We start from the raw sequence: 17,046 nt of genomic DNA on the forward strand, positions 1-17,046 counted from the left end.
AGACGCAAACGAGGACAACAGTTTGTTATCGCCAAATGAAATTTATTACCGTCCCGCAGGAAAAGCACCAATTTAATACTTTGGCCATCTTCTGGGATGGCAACTAGTTTTCAGAAAAGGTTGCTTATAGTCTGGAGAAGCTAAAGTCTGGCTAAATGAAAGACAAACCAATAAAAATAAACAAATATAGAAAATGTACATAAAACATCCAACAATTCCAAGCATCTCATGTTATGAGGGCAACAATGGGCATGGTGGATACAAAAAGTAGATGGTTCAACATCCAAAGGAACATCTGTCCACACTTCATTTCTTCTGCTTGGGAGGAGGTCTGAGGAAGAGACAGGAGAACTGGTTAAACTTTCACCAAGTACATGGACCATCAACCTCAATAAGGGGATTATTTTCAGGACTTTGGGACCAATCACTGTTCTTTGTAGTACTCTAAGAAAGACAGTAACTCCATCAGGTTAAAAAAGCTACTCAAACATTAGTAAAGATTCACGTGTTCACTGGACTGATTACTCTGTGCATGGTACATTACAGTGCTTCTGAAACCCAAAGTTTAACTCCAGCCCAAAAAAGTAGTCAAAGTGAGCAGAGCTGGGTGGAAGGAGAGGACACGTGGGCCTGAGTAGAGGACAAGACCCATCAGTTTAGTAAGAATCAGCAGCATTCCTGCAGCTGTGTCCCGGAATTATGTGGGAAAGGTGAAGTGCCAGTGAAATACTGGCTCTCTTCATCAGCACAGGTGAGCCAGGCGTGTTCCCAGAAATGCACCACCACTGGCAAGGAGGGCCTGCTCTGTCCTGGGATGTCCCCTGGACTCAGTGGAGGTGGTGGGAAACGGGAGGATGATAGCTAAGCTGTCATCCATGTTGAACAACACATCCCACCCCCTACAGGACACCCTGACAGCACTGGGCAGCTCCTTCAGTGAGCGGCTGCTCCACCCTCGCTGTGTGAAGGAGAGGTATCGCAGATCTTTCACACATTGCATCTTTTCTGTGTCGGCCATTACCACTGACCCACAACATGAGCTCAAAATGTAAAGTAATGGCATAGCTGTCAACCTTTGCGCACCGTCTACTCAACACAGCTGTTGCACACAATCAGCTCAGACGCCACGGCAACAACAGCCATGAGTCACACATGTATCGCTGCTGAAGCAAAGAGTACGACATTCTATTTGTGATTCAGAAAGTAAGCTGACAAATGGAATTAGCATTTAAAAAGGTAACCAACAAAACATGCTATTGTTTAAAAAGCCCTCCTCTTGGCTCAGCTTCTGTGTTCCGACTCGAGTCTGCGGAATTACAGACCACATATTTAGTTACGCCTACGCCAAACTAATGTTCAAGCAACCAAATGTGTGGTGCCTTTACTTTCACGCAAGGCTTTGTTGGAATTAAATATGACTGTGCCACACCAGAGGCGGCCGATCAGGAGTTTGATAACGCCACTATAAAGTTGAATTTTAAAAAAAGACCTATATTCACATATTTTCCATCTTCTAACTACACAGATGGAGGAAGCAGCAAGCAGAAAACAGCACAACTGCTCCTTGGATGTTCTTCAGATTTAAAAGAAGCAGGCAAACCGTTACAGGCTGTCACAAAACAGAGCGCTAAAAACCAAGTAGAGCATCCGGAGGCCCAAAATGGTTACGTGTAGCTGAAACAAAAATCGGTGGTCATGCTCGTGCAGGCAGGTCACACACACGATGGGATTTTGGATGCTGCACACATAGAAACATTCTCTTTACCAAAACTCCTTCTTTAATTAAACTTTATTGGGTGGAAGGATTACAAAAAGGTTTACGTATAACATTTCAGCATAGATTTGAAATCAGGTCACGCCCCGACACCAAAGTAAAAAGGCTAAATTCAAACCTGGATGACCCATTTTCTACCTTGTAAATCGGACATTTGCATACCTGTAGATGCCCACCACCACAGCGTGGTCTCTCTCATAGGGTTCTAGCGTGAGCTGTTCTTGTGGTTTCATGTTCTCTGCACTCATTTTCTTCACCTCAGACGCAAAGACTGCCTCTGGAGCCGCGGTTGAGTCTATACAGTTAGCCTGGAGGGAGGGGGGAACGCAGCATTAGAAAAAAGAAGAATTGGAACACAGTAACCACACTGCTGCCTTTACATTATGGGTTTGTAGGGTTCTAGCGATATTCCTCCTTGCACAAACTAACCACGAGTAACAACTTGTTTCCACTACATGATGTGGATACTGTAGGACAGGACACAGCAGCCACAGCTAGGACAAACACTAGGAGAACATTTCAGGAGCTTCACTGTCGTACCTTTATGGAGATGACAAAGTGTCCTCCGTTCTTCAGGAAGTTGTGAGCGTTCAAAGCAACGATCCTCGTCTGGTCAGGCTGGGCAACATCAGCAAAAATCACATCCACCATACCTACGGAGAGGACACGGCCCTCGCATTAAAAACATTAGTTGACATGAGAGGTGACCTGAGATAGGTTAGGGTCTCCTGTAATCATTGTCGAATGTTCATTTGCTATGTAAATGACTTGTAAAGCTGTTTCTAGCCTCTTACTCTATACAGGCCTGATGGCTGACACACAAACAAACAAGGACCTGGAAATCATGGGATTCTCACGGTCTCAGAAACACACAGAAAAAACAGCTTGTGTCTGTGTGCCTGAACGCTTTGACTTACCGACCAACATCCGATATTTGTGTGGGTGACGAGCATCTTCAATAATTGGAATGATGTTGGTGCGTTTCTTGGCCACATTGAGGAGATCACGACCGGATCGATGGGAAAACTCCACCGCGTAGACCAAACCTTCCTGTGGTTTGAGATATCCGGATTAATTCTGTGCATCTCTTCACACACTGAGTTTACATTTAAACTGTCGGTGTAATCAGATCTGGATCAGCACCAGAGTCTTCTGAGGTTGGTTTCTTTAACAAATCTTGTGCCAAACTCAAACAGGCATTTACTTGTTACTTGTTCACGCAGCAGACATTTTCATTAAACAAACTAAACCAACCTTTCAAAAACTAATTTAACAACAACAACAACAACAACAAGTGAAGCAATTTATGCATCAAAATGAATACACCAACATGCAAATGCAGGTTAGAAACAGAAAAAGAAAAAAAAGATTTATACAGGTCTGAACAAATCAAAGATAAAATGTACTCACTGGACCGACTATGTCAGAAACATGAGACACTGTGGTGCCGGAGGCAGCTCCCAGGTACATGACCTTTGCTCCAGGCTTGATATGGATCTGGTCCACTCCTCCCAAAATAGCTGCAGCCAACTTGGAGCGGAATGGATTCCAGGCTCTGTATTCAATCTTTGTCTCTCCTTCCTAAAAAAAATAATCATCTAATTTGACTATTTTAACCTTTGAGAAAACACAAAGGTCATTTACCCGCTGGCTTAGAACATGTGAGTGCAGACCCTGTTGAGTGGCCTTAAAACCACACCTCCCCTTAAATTTTGAATTTATGTTACGTTAGACAGACAACGCCTCTTCTAAAAATTAACTTTATTCTCCCTGTTTTGAACTGACTTTAGAAGGATGCCACATTGTGTTAAACTGGAGGTGAACAGAGCGCCCCGGCCCCTCTAAACACATCAATGTATTGGTTTTTTTCCTGCCCAGGATACAACACAACTCCAGTTCTCTCCAAGATTAAAGTAGAACAAACATGATCTTACCTCAACACTGATCCTCTTTTCCCCATACACAGACTCTCCCACCACCATGTTTTTTGTCACAAGTGCATCTTCCTTCCCCCGAGAAATAAACACTCCTAAACAAACACAAAGGCAGTCAGTACAACAACAACCAGCATCATCCAGGAATTAGTGAATAAATCCCATAATCAATGTGTTCTGTCTCAAATGTAAGGCCACCATGCTCAGGTGAACACATGAATGAATTGAATTTGATGGGTTCTGACCAACAAGGTAAACACTACATTTAGCTGACAGGTTTGGTTAACTTTCTTGACTACAGGAGTTAGGTTCACTAATGCAACTCACTGCCAGGAAACACTCGCCTTTGTACTTTTCTGGCACCATTTCAGGTCAACCGAACATTTCTAAACATCCCGGCCACTAATTGACCCATCTGAATTTACTCATTTATAGTGAAGACTGGGTGCTATCTGGGTGCTTCTAGAGCGTTACAGTGAGAGAGGCTCATGTGCTGGTGCCAACCTTGTAAGATGAGATCATTTGTGAATGTGCAGGTGTTACTGTGGTTTGAACACATGTGAAAGAGCAGATCACTGAAAACCAGGAAGTGAAACTAGAGATCGGATCAAAGACAATAAAGGCCAAACCAACAGAAATCACAATGCATACATCCCTTTGATTACATTCCTTTACCAAAATTATGAATGGGATTAATACAAACCTTCGTGTCTGTGTGGCTCGATCAAGACCTTAAAGCCTCCTCCAAAGCCCCCCCTGCCGCCGCCTCGGCCTCCTCTACCTCCCCGTCCTCTCGGGGTGCCCCTTCCACCCCCTCGGCCACGAAATCCTCCTCTACCACCATCTGGAGAGCCAAATCCTCCACCTGAAAAGATTAAAATTATGATGTACCCGTACACCACTGTAACGCACAAACACTACAATAACATAATGAACAGGCCAAGTCTCACCTCTTCCTCCTCTGAATCCTCCTCCTCCTCCGAATCCTCCTCCTCCTCCGAATCCTCCTCCTCCCCCTCTAAATCCTCCTCCTCCTCTTCCTCCACCACCTCGTCCTCCTCCTCGAGGACTAAACCCTGAGAAAAAAAAAAAGCATTTTTGGCATTGGCATACTTTTTCCACAAATGTTGAGCTGGAACCCATGAGAAACATTTTAATATTTAAATTCATGACACTTTCCCACAATGATCAAACCTTGGCAACAGAGATGCCCTGCCGGTCGGGATCAGTACCCAAACTTACCACTAGGTATCGCCGTTTGAGCCAGCTGCCACTAACATGGCTGCTGTGGTCACTGTGCTAGGAAAATAATAGCTTACGATCATGGATTGTTGTTTTTGTTATTACAAGTTGTTCACGTTAAAGTGTTGTCACTGATTGTTCCCTCAGTCCCAAAACTGTATACTGGGAGTCACCATTCAACCACACACAATTCCTGTTGGTGGGAATCAAGATTTCTTATTGTTCCAGATTTTAAAAAAGTCAGATGACACAGCAACAGTTTCGAATGTTGGGGTGTCTCATTCATACTGCTAACACATTCGAGGCTGGGAAAATTGGACACCATGAAACGACTGTCCAGACACAACCTGCCCCTGTAAAGAGGACGTCAAAATTGGACGCTAGAGAAAACATACCAGTGACTGGACAATAACCATGGCTGAGATGCTCAGTACAAGAGCCCAGAAACTTCCAACATAGTTGTGCAAAGATGTTTTGAGTCAGTCCAGCACAGTTGGGTAGGAGATGCAGGTAGAAGGAGATGCATCATTCAACAGTGACTGTAGCATTTCTAAGATGAACTCAAGTAGGTCAGAAAATACTCAGGGATGATGGAGGAGCCCACAACTACACTGGAGGTAAGTAAATAGGAGGGTAAAAGAACAAGAATCTTAACAAAAATCCACACCAACTAATTCACACCAATCTGATCAGCCAGGTACTTTGCGAATCTTAATCTGGACAATCATTATGAGGATTTATGAACGTCACAATGAAGTTTAAACTGCTTCAATTTTCTGTTAGCCAAGTTCATCCTGGCGCTGACACAAGTCCCAAGCGTTTACAGTGAATGCCACATTGCAAATTACTTTTGAGGGAAACCGTCTCCAGATTTAGGTGTAGGAACGTTTGACGGCTGAAACCTCTCTAGCTAGTCTGGCCAGGTTGTCCTCGGCGGAAGCTCAACACGTGGGTTCAGACCACGAGGCCCGCGCCCTAACCTTTTAAATATCGTCTTCACAAGCCAAGATCTCGGTTGTCTGGGACGTTTAAACTACGTTTCATCCGACGTGTTACTTATGAGACAAAGCTAATAACTTAACGCTAACTATTGACTTTGTTAGTTCGGGCACGTTGCAACGTAGGCGAAACACGCACAAGAACGTTGGCTGCGTGTAACAACCATGCTTAACATTATTTTATTATTCCCACAGTGTGTGTATGGGTGTATACACACGCGAACGCGGTGGTAATAATAGCGATATACAATATATATATTTATACAATACCTGGTCGCATGTTAGTTGTTGTAACGACGAAGCGTCCGCGGAACGAGTGTTCCTTCTCGCGTGAAGCTGCGCTCACTAAACCACGCGGAGAGTCGCCTTCTTCTGTTGGTTAAATGGAGCACAGGCGCCTGTAGCGCCCTCTAATGTAGCGGAGTCCCATTGTTCCGGTACTGTATTGCTTTTATTACTCCTTTATTCTGGACAGGTGTATCCCATTTAGGGTCACTGCATACGGGCGGAGGCAGGGTACGTCCCTGAAAGAGTTGCCAGCTGGTGGATGGATGGATGGATGGATGGATGGATGGATGGATGGATTCAAAGGGAATGAGTGTCTTATTTGGGTACCTGGGGATTAAGAAACCACAAACCAGGATATTTTGTCTAGGCAAGTAATCAGATCACAAACAGTAAACCTTATCAGAAAGATTTAATTATACACTATATAGAATAAGAAAAACATTTTTTGATCATCCAGAAACTCTTCATGTAATAAATCAATACATGAAGATGAAAGTATTCAAAGCTATATTACGAAGAAATAAATTAGAATGTAATATATTATGTATTTTAAGGAAAGTCAAAATGACATATATTTCGTAAGGCTTTTGAAGAAGACTAACGAGAAGTTATGGGGTTTTTTTGTTTTTATTTGTATGAATATAAAAAAAGTATGATAGGTGACGATAGTGCGCCTTCAAATGGGATGCCAGCTGCCAATCAAATCAAAAAGAAGAATAAACTGGTTACTAGCGCAGTAGTGGAGCTTTTTGATGCCAGAGGGCAGGATTGCGCGTTTTGTACAGCCATCAAAGAAGAAGAAGAAAAAGACCACGAAGAAGAGGAAGAAGAAGAGCACGAACAAGAAGAAGAATTACGAGGGAGACGAAGAAGAACACATCGACGCGATCGCAGGACTAAAATCAGGTTAGATATTCCGTTAATGATATCACACTTTAGTTTAAGTAGTTGTGTCGATGTGCACAGCAAGCACCCCATAAATACATCTCACCGTGACATTTGTGCTTCGGTACTAGCGTAGCCAGGTTTTTGTGTCCTAGCTAAATGTCCAATGCACATCAAATAAACTGTTCTGTCATGATTAATAAAACACCTTTGCCTTCCTAGCAATACTAGTTTTAATAGTTCCAGAAAATTCGAAGTTAAGTGCCAAATGACAGCGAAGTTTTATTATTCGGAAGTTAAATAAAGTGGCATCTTTTGGCTTGTCCTCTTGTTTATTATGCTCACAGCATGGCGGTGAAATCAGGCGAGGAGCGTTTGAAAGAGATGGAGGCTGAGATGGCTCTGTGAGTACAACCTTTACCTGAACCCGTCCATTATTACCATCGTAATTACACCATGCAACAGGAAGCAATGTTGGTCTAGCATGTACCGCACTGTGTTAACGATGAAGTGATGCTTCACCTGATAAAATGTGCATTGATAATTATCCATTTAGATTCATCCAGGTTCTGTATGAATCACTGGAAAATTGCTTGTTTCACTGCACAGATAAATATTTCACTATAATATTGTGTCTGAAACAGAGACATTAAGGAAAAGGCATATAGGTGCACCCTTACATGTTTGATATACCATGTGAGTATTATTAGTATATTAATAACCATCTGGATTTTTGCTGCAGTTTTGAGCAGGAAGTTCTTGGTGGTCCAATTCCAGTGTCTGGAAGTACCCCTATCTTGGAGGCAGTGCCAGTAGCTCTTCCTCTTCCAGCTGTAGTGCGACCCATCATAGGAACTAACACCTACAGACAGGTTTGTACTTTGTTAACAACAAGGGTGTCAGTAGACGCCCTTAGGGGTGTCCTGCAGAGAAAGCTAAACAGCATCTTTGCTAATACAACGTGCACATTGGGGAGTGTATAAATACCACCCTGAGTGTCAGTTTGTATCCTTATCATTTTACCTGTTTCTCTTTCATAGGTTCAACAGACATTGGAAGCAAGAGCAGCTAGTTTTGGTGGTCCTCCCCCACCAAGCTTTGTTGGACCAGGTAATTATTGCACACATGTGTGAGCATTTATTGCTTGACTCATTATAAATATGTATAACACTGTGTATGCCTTTGTTTCAATTCCTCCAGTTCGGCCTCCCATGATGAGACCAGCATTTGTTCCACACATCCTGCAAAGACCCAGTAAGATGGCTGATTCTTTGTCTGAGGCACCCTTTATTGATTTATGAAGAGATGAATGAGAATCTGGTTATTGTTCAGTGATCAGTATTCAGCCATGGTCACATGAGTCTTTCTTTTAGACTCCAGACTGAGGGAGGCTGTGATGAGAGCTTGAATACATGAAATGGTTTTGCAGGTGGTCAGAGGCTGCAGATGATGCGTGCACCTCCAGTAGCACCTCCTCTACCTCGACCTCCCCCTCCTCCTCCCATGGTGCTCCCTCCACCCTCGCAAGGCCCAACACCTCAGCTTGCCTCTCAGCCCATCCAGCACATGACTGCTGCTCCTCAGGTGGGTTCTCAGGGATCCTTGCATTTTGGGCTGAGCTACTCTGTTGTGGGCTTTGACCTACCGAGTGATATTTACATATAGCTCTGCACTATAGGTTACATGATTCAGCTGAAGACTCCTTTCACGAATAAACAATGTTATGACAGGCAGGAGGAAATTATTAGGGCAGTTTGGACTATATTGGGATTGGAAAAGATGATGCATACCAACAGCAAAATGGTTTAAAAAAAACCCACCTTCCCTGAATAATTGATTAACCAGCACTTTATTTCTTACAATGCTTTTATTCATCTTTTATTTATGTTTTCAAATAAAGTGGTACAAATGGGGGGGAAAAGTTTTGAGCATAGATACCATGTGCCATATACAGTTACACAACCCCAAATATTAAAAACTACAGTCCTCCATTCTTCTTATGTGACTGTAAGCATCTGATTTAATGACATGACAGTCTGGTCCACACTGCTGTGTTTGTGGAGGTTCACACTGGTGGAGGCCCAACAGCTCTGTTAATGTTTTCTGCAGGTCTCAGAAATGGTCTCCATGGTGTCGGATCCATCGACAATACAAGGGCCCCTCCCTCCCATCAAACCAACCCCATCAATCATCCAGGCTGCGCCCACGGTGTACTGCGCCCCCCCCGCCCCCGTTGGACTCAAAAGAGTCGACATCAGAGTTCACAGACAAAGTCGAATGGTATGTGTGTTTTGATTGGTGTGTCACCGTAGCTGCTCTGTGGTGGTGTGACTGTTTGCAGTGAGCAGCACAGGTGACGGCGGTACCGGACGTTACGGTAAAGCTTGTTGTGACCCACGCTGCCGCCGTGGTGTGTATAGGCTGGGTGTATCGGCTCGGTCGTCTGCCCCTGCTGATTCACGATCCAGTGTGTGTCTCCTGTGGACATTTCAGGAAGAACTGGCAGCACGCATTCCAGAACAGCATGCTGCTCTACTCAAGAAGGAAATGGAGGACAGCATCACCGTCATGAGACCCAGCAGGCCTGAACCAGAGCCCCCCCACCCTGAGGTAAATCAACCTTCCCTTTTCCACATGTCTCTGCATCTATGTTGATTGTCTTTATCTGAAATTCCACAATGTGAATAATCTCTATGCCTCAGTAAAATGCAAAAAAAAAAAGAGTTTAAAATGTGTTGTGTGATTGATTTTCTGTGTGTCTGTGTTTAAGCCTGCAGAAGTTGTTACAGAGGACAAAAAGAAAGGGAAGGTGGAGAAAGTGAAGAAGTGCATTCGTACTGCAGCTGGGATCAGTTGGGAGGACCCCAGTTTGCTGGATTGGGAAACTGGTAAATAATTCTTTGTTGGTCAGGCGCAGGTTGGCAAAGGTTGCATCGATCCCTGCAGCTCATGGACACTTGACCCAAGCGGACGTGTTTATTGTCTTCAGGCAGCAACATTTATTGTTCTTTGAATGAATGGGATATAACGAGTATTTGACCTCGTCTAAGCGACCTTGACTGGTCTCTGCTGAAGGGGATACCTGACGCTGTTCCCTCACGTTACAGATGATTTCCGTATCTTCTGTGGGGATCTTGGTAACGAAGTCAATGACGACATTCTGGCCAGAGCCTTCAGCAGATACCCATCCTTCCTCAAGGCTAAGGTACCTTTTTTAATAGGTGCATTTCTCAGACAGGAACCTGCTGCAGGATCTTCTGCTTTGTGCAGGCAAGAAATGTTTAAAGAATCACGTTGGTCTCCAGGTGGTGAGAGACAAACGGACAGGAAAGACCAAAGGTTACGGCTTTGTCAGCTTCAAGGATCCAAACGACTACGTGAGAGCCATGAGGGAGATGAATGGTCAGTGCCCCCCCCCCCCACGACGCCATCTTTCATTAGAAGGTTGTATAAACATGTCTTTAATGATCCTCCTTTGTTCAGGGAAGTATGTTGGCAGCCGTCCCATTAAACTGAGGAAGAGCATGTGGAAGGACCGCAACATGGACGTGGTTCGCAAGAAACAGAAGGAGAAGAAGAAACTGGGCCTCAGATAACTTCCTCACCTTCACGACTTCTCAGCATAGCGATGATGTTTACGTCCACGGGGAAATAAAGATGTTTAGGTTTTAGGTGCCCCTCCTCAAATAAAACGATTATTTCTAATTATGACTTCTCAACAGTAATTTGCCAAACACATTTCTATTTTCATGTTCTTAGAGAAATATTTATTATTGTATGAAGCGAGAGGTGACAACGATGATAAATCCTCCAGTGGTCCTTTTAGCTATAATCTACTGTCGGTAATGAATAAAGTTGGATGTGCTAATTTCTCACATGGAGCAGCTCAGATCTTGTGCCAACAGATGCAACAATGTGCTGCAATATCAGCTTGATGGCTGTCGGGGCTGCCTGCAGCCAGACTCCGGCAGGACCGGAGAACCCACCAGCCCAGGAGTCCACCCAGGTACCGCTGACCAAGACACGAAGGCCTCCGAGCTTCTCCTCAGTGTTCTGACAGCCTGGTCCTGCTGGGTGAAGATACTGGCACTTTCTTTGAGTTAACCTTCCGACAGCCAAACCAACAACTTTGTTATGAGTAGTTGTTTATTTTCCAAACCCATCTAAAAACCTTCAGACAATAAGACAGCATGATTTGCTCAAATACTTATTTTTAAATACATTTCAAACATTTAGAAACACTGTACATCAGAGCACATCCAACAGTCAGATAATACCCATTTAATTATGACAATTGGAACCGGAGTCCCTGCATTGGTGCGGTAGTTGTCTGGACCCGTGAAATCCTGCCAGCACAGACTCACGGTACTACCAGCAGCTGCTCCTGACAAAACAATTCCCGTCGATACTAACCCAGTCAGTCCAGCAGGTGGAACCCTTTCTGGGGTCAGAAAGCATTCAAAAGGCACAAACACATGTCCCTGCAGATCTGTATGAAAAAGAACTTTCTACACCACGAAACTAACCTTGAAAAGAAATCTGAATAATAGAATCAACTGCAGCGGCATAATTTTTCACATAAAGACGAGGTGATTCTGAAGTCTGGGCCTGAAGGTCGATATTCTGGAGAGGCACAAGAACAACTGCCTTCAGAATCTCCCCATCCACACAGTAGCGCCAGTCTGACTGTCTCCAGGCAAGGTTTAAGCTCACACCTCCATCAGACTTGAGCTCCCAACAACTCCTCCGCAGCCGTGCGTCCACTGAAGATGACATCATTAACGGACACGCCATCGTAGGACGAGCCAATCAGCGATAAAGGCAGATTTTCCTTCTTTATGAAGTTACGCATGGACTCTGAAAGACAAAGACATCTGATAATAACAGCGTTGTCCATCTTAGAGCTGTTCACTGGTGAAGGATTTACAGGACATTTACTCACCCACTCTCTGAGCGTGTCCTTCATAATACTGAGGAATACAATCCTGACAAAACAACAAGTAGTTAATACTGTCCTTATAACAGAGGAACCAGTCGGAACACCAGCACGCTCCCACACATCTGTCATACCTTCTGAATCTCTACGTGACTCCAGATGGGTGCTGCAGTCACGTCCAGGTGATCGCGTACAGCTTCAGTGGCTCGTGACAGAAGATCCCCCTGCGTTACTGCTCCCAGAGACCCACCTGCTCTGTGAAACCAGGCCCCGCCCATCATCACCTGGAAGACAAATCAGCGTTACAGATCACCCTCGCGCTGTCTCAGGTGATTCCGCAACAATAACTTCTTTTCTGTTTGTCCAAAGCAAAATCAGGGAGCACAGGAAGGTAAAGTATACACTTTAGATAAAACACACACACACACACACACACACACAGCTGCAAGCTCATCTGGATCTAACGTGAGAGGCACCAGAACCTGCTGACTGTATCAATGACAAGTCCAGGTGTGGACGGTAGGGGTCGCTGTTACTGCAGCTGTATACCGTCAGTCTGGTGGTCTCCCCAGTAGGTCTGTTGTGCTGAGGAAAGGCTACAGAATCATAGACCACTCCCAGTACAGCCTGGTCCTCTGAGGATGGGAGCAGATGACCAAACCCCTGAAACAGAAGGACGACTTTAGTGTCTCCATGTGAAAGACTGAGAAAACCTGTTCAGATCCTGATCCAAGATCTCACCTCCACTGGCAGAACAGAACCCTCATATTCCAGATTTACCACGGCGACCGTCACCGTCTCAATCTCCATCAACCGTTGGGTCAAAGGTAGGCAGGAGGAGGGCAGAACCGAGGAGAGAGCTGGAAGAGACCACCACTCAGTTTTCTTGTGTGGAAAAACACTTTCAACTGCACCAGTCTGTAGCTTCATCAGCTAGTTCTCCTCTTGTCTACTTGCCTTTGGCCGGCAGGGCAGAGATGATGTGGTCAGCTGAGATGAGGCCGTCCTCCAGACGGATCTACACACACAGACTGGTCATGTTCGCAGCCTTCACACCAGAAAATCATTACCAACGGTGGCATCAATGTAGCTGAAGGTTCAATGAGCTATTCTGCTTCTACTGGGAAACCTAAACCAGCGGCACAGAACCAAACCGCTGCAGGGATGTTTCTGGTCCTCCTTTACCACTTCTGAATCAGACAGGGTTAAAGGAGTGAAAGAGGAGCAGCTCGGTTCTCCCAACCTTCCAATCCGAGGCTGAAGGATGAATCTCTTTAACAGGTGCATCGGTGTGAAGCTCCACTTTCCCACTGCGCTGCAGCAACTCTGCGATGGATTCTGGGAGAGACTCCACTCCCCGTCTCAGGGACCACTGAGCCCACGACTCCTTCACAGATCTGAGGGCCAGGGGCCCAGGGGGCACCACGGGACTGGGGCCTGCAAGGGTGCACATCGAGAACTTCAGCATTACAGTTATTTCTAGCAGGAAGCTTGATTCTAATGATTAAAATAAGGATTAGGCCAGTTTGCTTGAACACTTGTGGATCTTTAACCCTTTAAGTTAAGGCAACCCGGCGGTAGAAGCGGCGCCGTACCTGAGCCCAGCATCATTCCCAGCAGCACCGAACCTCTGCGCTGCTCTGCATTGTACAAAAGAGGAAAACAAGAACGCACACTCAACTTCCTGCAGTCGCCTGCAAACACCCCTCGACACAAACTGTCCACGGCGATGTCTGCAAACTACACACACGGGAGGAGGAAGAATTACAATAGACACGTATAAGCGTGGACGTAGAGCAGCCATCTGGCTAACGGCTAGCACAGCAGCAAGAATCTAAGATGGTTCAGAAAATAATCTGAACAAACCTCCTTCCCCAGCCTTCGACAAAAGAAGGAATGGATGGTCTCATCGTCCTCCTGGCCTTTCTTCACCAGGATCTCCTTGACAAGATTGAAGAGGAGGGGACGAGAGAACGGTGGGACAGTTTGCAAAAGTCCACTAAAACAAAGAAAGGACATTTGTACTTAAGTCAATTTACTACACAAAAAACTAAAATACACTATATAGCCAAAAGTATTGGGACAGGGGTGAGAGGGGCATAAAGATCAAGCAGCTCCGAGAAGCTCAGTGGATCCAAGCATGGTAACGTGATGATCCAGTTGTCCAGTTACCTCATGCTGGTTTATAACGAAGAGAGAGGACAAGAGAAACCCAGTAGAATACTGGGAGTGAGAGTGAGAGTGAGAGAGAGAGTGAGAGAGAGAGTGAGAGAGAGAGTGAGAGAGAGAGTGAGAGAGAGAGAGAGAGAGAGAGGGGCCTGGCCATCCATGTGGTCCTGGCAGAATGAGCCCACACTCCCAGCATCATTAAAGTTCATGAGAAGGCAGCTGTCCCAGCACTTGTGGCTACAGATTCTATCACAGCTTGGTGCCTTCAGCAGGTCTTCCCCACTAAAACCAGCTGCTTGTCCATCTAACCGTATTCCTGAAGGCATCTTGTGGAGCTTCTTGTTGACATAGAGATATCTGTTCTTGGAGGCGACGTGGCTGTAGGAAACTGGTACAATCTCATCCTGCAGACCCAGGTCATCCACCTACACACACTCACACACGCATGCGGTCTGTTAGATGCATCACTAATTTAAAATGCCCTACTTGATCAGGACCACCCACCATGTTGAGAGTATTGCGCCCCACTGCTCCAGCAGGTCGTATCCCTCTCGGTCCGTGTTCAAACACAGCTCCATCTGGCCTCCTGGTGGAGCTCAGCCAGCCTCCAACACGACTACTGGACTCCAATAAAATGACCTGCAAACAAAGAGCCAAGACACTAAAGGGCCAGATGATCAGCAGGACATCACAGTAGTTTGTGTTGTCTCTGGTCAGGCCTGTTTTCACACGCGGATGGTGAGAGGAAACATCAGCCGTTCAGGACTTCCAAAAGATCCACTCCAAATCTGAGTATTCAGATATGCAAACGGTGGCGGTGTGTGTGTGTGTGTGTGTGTGTGTGTGTGCACGCGCGCTCCGTTACCTTGGTCACTTGGGGGCTCCTGCAGAGGTAGTACGATGCTGCCAAGCCTGCGATGCCCCCTCCAAGGACGGCGACTGTTTTCATTTGCTGTTGGAAAAAAGATTTCTAATAACCAGAAGACCAGACCAGCTCAGACCAGCTCAGACCAGCTCAGACCAGCTCAGACCAGCCATCTAACATTGCTACACAGAATGAAATAATTAACTGTGGATCATTAATCACACATTAACAACCACACTCCAATGCTCTCAACCATGAGTGATGGGCGCTAACAGAACCTCCCAGATTAACCAGTAAGGTTTGACAGATGGGCGCTAACAGAACCTCCCAGATTAACCAGTAAGGTTTGACATATGGGCGCTAACAGAACCTCCCAGATTAACCAGTAAGGTTTGACATATGGGCGCTAACAGAACCTCCCAGATTAACCAGTAAGGTTTGACATATGGGCGCTAACAACATCTTAACCAGTAAGGTTTGACATATGGGTGCTAACAGAACCTCCCAGATTAACCAGTAAGGTTTGACAGATGGGTGCTAACAGAACCTCCCAGATTAACCAGTAAAGTTTGACAGATGGGTGCTAACAGAACCCCCCAGATTAACCAGTAAGGTTTGACAGATGGGTGCTAACAGAACCTCCCAGATTAACCAGTAAGGTTTGACAGATGGGTGCTAACAGAACCTCCCAGATTAACCAGTAAAGTTTGACAGATGGGTGCTAACAGAACCCCCCAGATTAACCAGTAAGGTTTGACAGATGGGTGCTAACAGAACCTCCCAGATTAACCAGTAAGGTTTGACAGATGGGTGATAACAGTGTTGAAGGGTGTGTGAGGGTCTGTTGAGAATGATATGGAACAGTTTAGTAGACCCGTCTCTCTCCCTCTCAGTTGTCCACAAAGACAAATTCAGTCCATTTTAAATGTCAATAATGGAGTTTAAATGCAATTGCAGTAATCTATTACGAACCTTTTTATCTTTTACTTACCTGGCAACTTTTCACAGACAGTCATAAATCGCCATATGCAGACATTAGAATGCAATATTTAGCAAGGAAAGCAAAGGTCAACTTTGTCATGAGGACAATCAGGAAATAGCAACAATAAGGAGCTCAGAACCGAGCTCAGAACCGAGCCCAGAGCGGAAGCAGACACCTGGCGGCTGCCTGAGCTGCTGCGGCGGCGGCTTTAACAACACCGCGGGGGTAGGTCTCTGCTCTAAATATGCCCCCCGTTACTACCACTTACCTTTAATGCAGAGTTTCACAGAGAAAAGCTTCGGTACTTCACAAGGTTCCAAAAGAACCTTTCGTAAAACCGAGTCCAGCTGTCTCCTTCTGCTGATAACCGAGGGACAGACTCCACGATCACTGCCCCCTGCTGGTTGGCATGGAAACCTCTCTGTGCCGTATTTGTTGTATCCCATGTAGGTGACAGTGGAGCTGCACCACAGCTGATGAGAACTTTAACATCTGTGTGAATATTTGTTCCATGGGCTACAAGGCCGATAGTACCTCCGGAATGAGCGATGGATCCATTTGTTTGGACTTTCATCACTACACAATAAGCAATGTCGCAAAGGTGGATCCGGAAAGAATGGTCCTGGAATGTCCTGTAAATGTTGTTTATGTGCAGGGTGTTTAACAGAAGGTGTGAGCTCTCTCTACCATGGTGCTGCCCTCAGGCAACAAAATAGTAACACTTCCCCTTAATCATTTTAAGAGTAAAACATTGCATTACAAATGTGATGATAAATCTGTGACGGATGAATTCGGAGGTTTCTGGCCGTCATTTGCTTCACTTTTGTGCATCAGTCTCATCAAAGTGAGTCTGGCTGCTACTGCTTTCAGCTTCATTGGTTGAGGTTCCTTTCACTCGTCTGTTATTGTTGCTTCTGCCTTACAAATGTGTTCCTACCTCTTGAATTTGAACCTTTCCACATTTTGTCACTTT

The 17,046-nt window shown here is 45.3% G+C and overlaps 3 protein-coding genes across 5 annotated transcripts; 1 reads left to right on the forward strand and 2 right to left on the reverse strand.

Annotated features, from left to right (window-relative positions):
- Window positions 1-24: 24 nt before the first annotated feature.
- On the reverse strand, window positions 25-6,349 carry fbl (fibrillarin). The gene is made up of 9 exons (XM_003965721.3): window positions 6,219-6,349; window positions 4,659-4,784; window positions 4,412-4,573; window positions 3,709-3,803; window positions 3,185-3,355; window positions 2,692-2,824; window positions 2,315-2,427; window positions 1,937-2,082; window positions 25-331 (listed from the first exon to the last, which is right to left on the reverse strand). The coding sequence occupies exons 1-9, from the start codon at window positions 6,226-6,228 to the stop codon at window positions 307-309; spliced, it is 981 nt and encodes a 326-aa protein (XP_003965770.1). The 5' UTR covers window positions 6,229-6,349; the 3' UTR covers window positions 25-306.
- Window positions 6,350-6,906: 557 nt separating this feature from the next.
- Window positions 6,907-10,996, forward strand: rbm42 (RNA binding motif protein 42). Its single transcript, XM_011605154.2, has 12 exons — window positions 6,907-7,142; window positions 7,469-7,525; window positions 7,864-7,993; window positions 8,162-8,231; window positions 8,322-8,375; window positions 8,551-8,705; window positions 9,231-9,401; window positions 9,615-9,731; window positions 9,892-10,009; window positions 10,229-10,326; window positions 10,427-10,523; window positions 10,605-10,996. Exons 1-12 carry the CDS (start codon window positions 6,922-6,924, stop codon window positions 10,715-10,717), a joined length of 1,401 nt encoding a protein of 466 aa, XP_011603456.1. The 5' UTR covers window positions 6,907-6,921; the 3' UTR covers window positions 10,718-10,996.
- A 257-nt stretch (window positions 10,997-11,253) lies between these two features.
- On the reverse strand, window positions 11,254-16,483 carry ppox (protoporphyrinogen oxidase). Of its 3 annotated transcripts, XM_011605157.2 has the most exons (14): window positions 16,342-16,483; window positions 15,092-15,178; window positions 14,731-14,865; window positions 14,536-14,651; window positions 13,924-14,056; window positions 13,653-13,797; window positions 13,301-13,494; window positions 13,015-13,075; window positions 12,799-12,917; window positions 12,607-12,720; window positions 12,192-12,341; window positions 12,064-12,106; window positions 11,837-11,978; window positions 11,254-11,744 (listed from the first exon to the last, which is right to left on the reverse strand). In XM_011605157.2, exons 2-13 carry the CDS (start codon window positions 15,173-15,175, stop codon window positions 11,842-11,844), a joined length of 1,431 nt encoding a protein of 476 aa, XP_011603459.2. In that variant the 5' UTR covers window positions 15,176-15,178; window positions 16,342-16,483; the 3' UTR covers window positions 11,254-11,744; window positions 11,837-11,841. The 3 variants fall into 3 exon arrangements, with proteins under 3 accessions (XP_011603459.2, XP_011603457.2, XP_011603458.2); XM_011605155.2 differs by having other exon boundaries at window positions 11,254-11,978; XM_011605156.2 differs by lacking the exon at window positions 16,342-16,483 and adding an exon at window positions 16,083-16,244 and having other exon boundaries at window positions 11,254-11,978.
- Between the last annotated feature and the right edge of the window lie 563 nt (window positions 16,484-17,046).

This window comes from Takifugu rubripes, chromosome 7, assembly GCF_901000725.2.
Source record: "Takifugu rubripes chromosome 7, fTakRub1.2, whole genome shotgun sequence".
Taxonomy (NCBI): Eukaryota; Metazoa; Chordata; class Actinopteri; order Tetraodontiformes; family Tetraodontidae; genus Takifugu; species Takifugu rubripes.

Coding starts and splice junctions, on each gene's coding strand:
- fbl (XM_003965721.3), bottom strand. Junction 2,083..2,314: donor ACTTTGTCATCTCCATAAAG/GTACGACAGTGA, acceptor CCCTCCCTCCAG/GCTAACTGTATAGACTCAAC. Junction 332..1,936: donor GTGGTGGTGGGCATCTACAG/GTATGCAAATGT, acceptor TCTCTTCCTCAG/ACCTCCTCCCAAGCAGAAGA.
- rbm42 (XM_011605154.2), top strand. CDS start 6,922: ATGCCAGCTGCCAATCAAATCAAAAAGAAGAATAAACTGGTTACTAGC. Junction 7,526..7,863: donor ATGGAGGCTGAGATGGCTCT/GTGAGTACAACC, acceptor TTTTTGCTGCAG/TTTTGAGCAGGAAGTTCTTG. Junction 8,706..9,230: donor ACATGACTGCTGCTCCTCAG/GTGGGTTCTCAG, acceptor TGTTTTCTGCAG/GTCTCAGAAATGGTCTCCAT.
- ppox (XM_011605157.2), bottom strand. CDS start 15,175: ATGAAAACAGTCGCCGTCCTTGGAGGGGGCATCGCAGGCTTGGCAGCA. Junction 14,057..14,535: donor AAGATGCCTTCAGGAATACG/GTTAGATGGACA, acceptor TCTTTGTTTTAG/TGGACTTTTGCAAACTGTCC. Junction 12,721..12,798: donor GTTCTGTTCTGCCAGTGGAG/GTGAGATCTTGG, acceptor CTTCTGTTTCAG/GGGTTTGGTCATCTGCTCCC.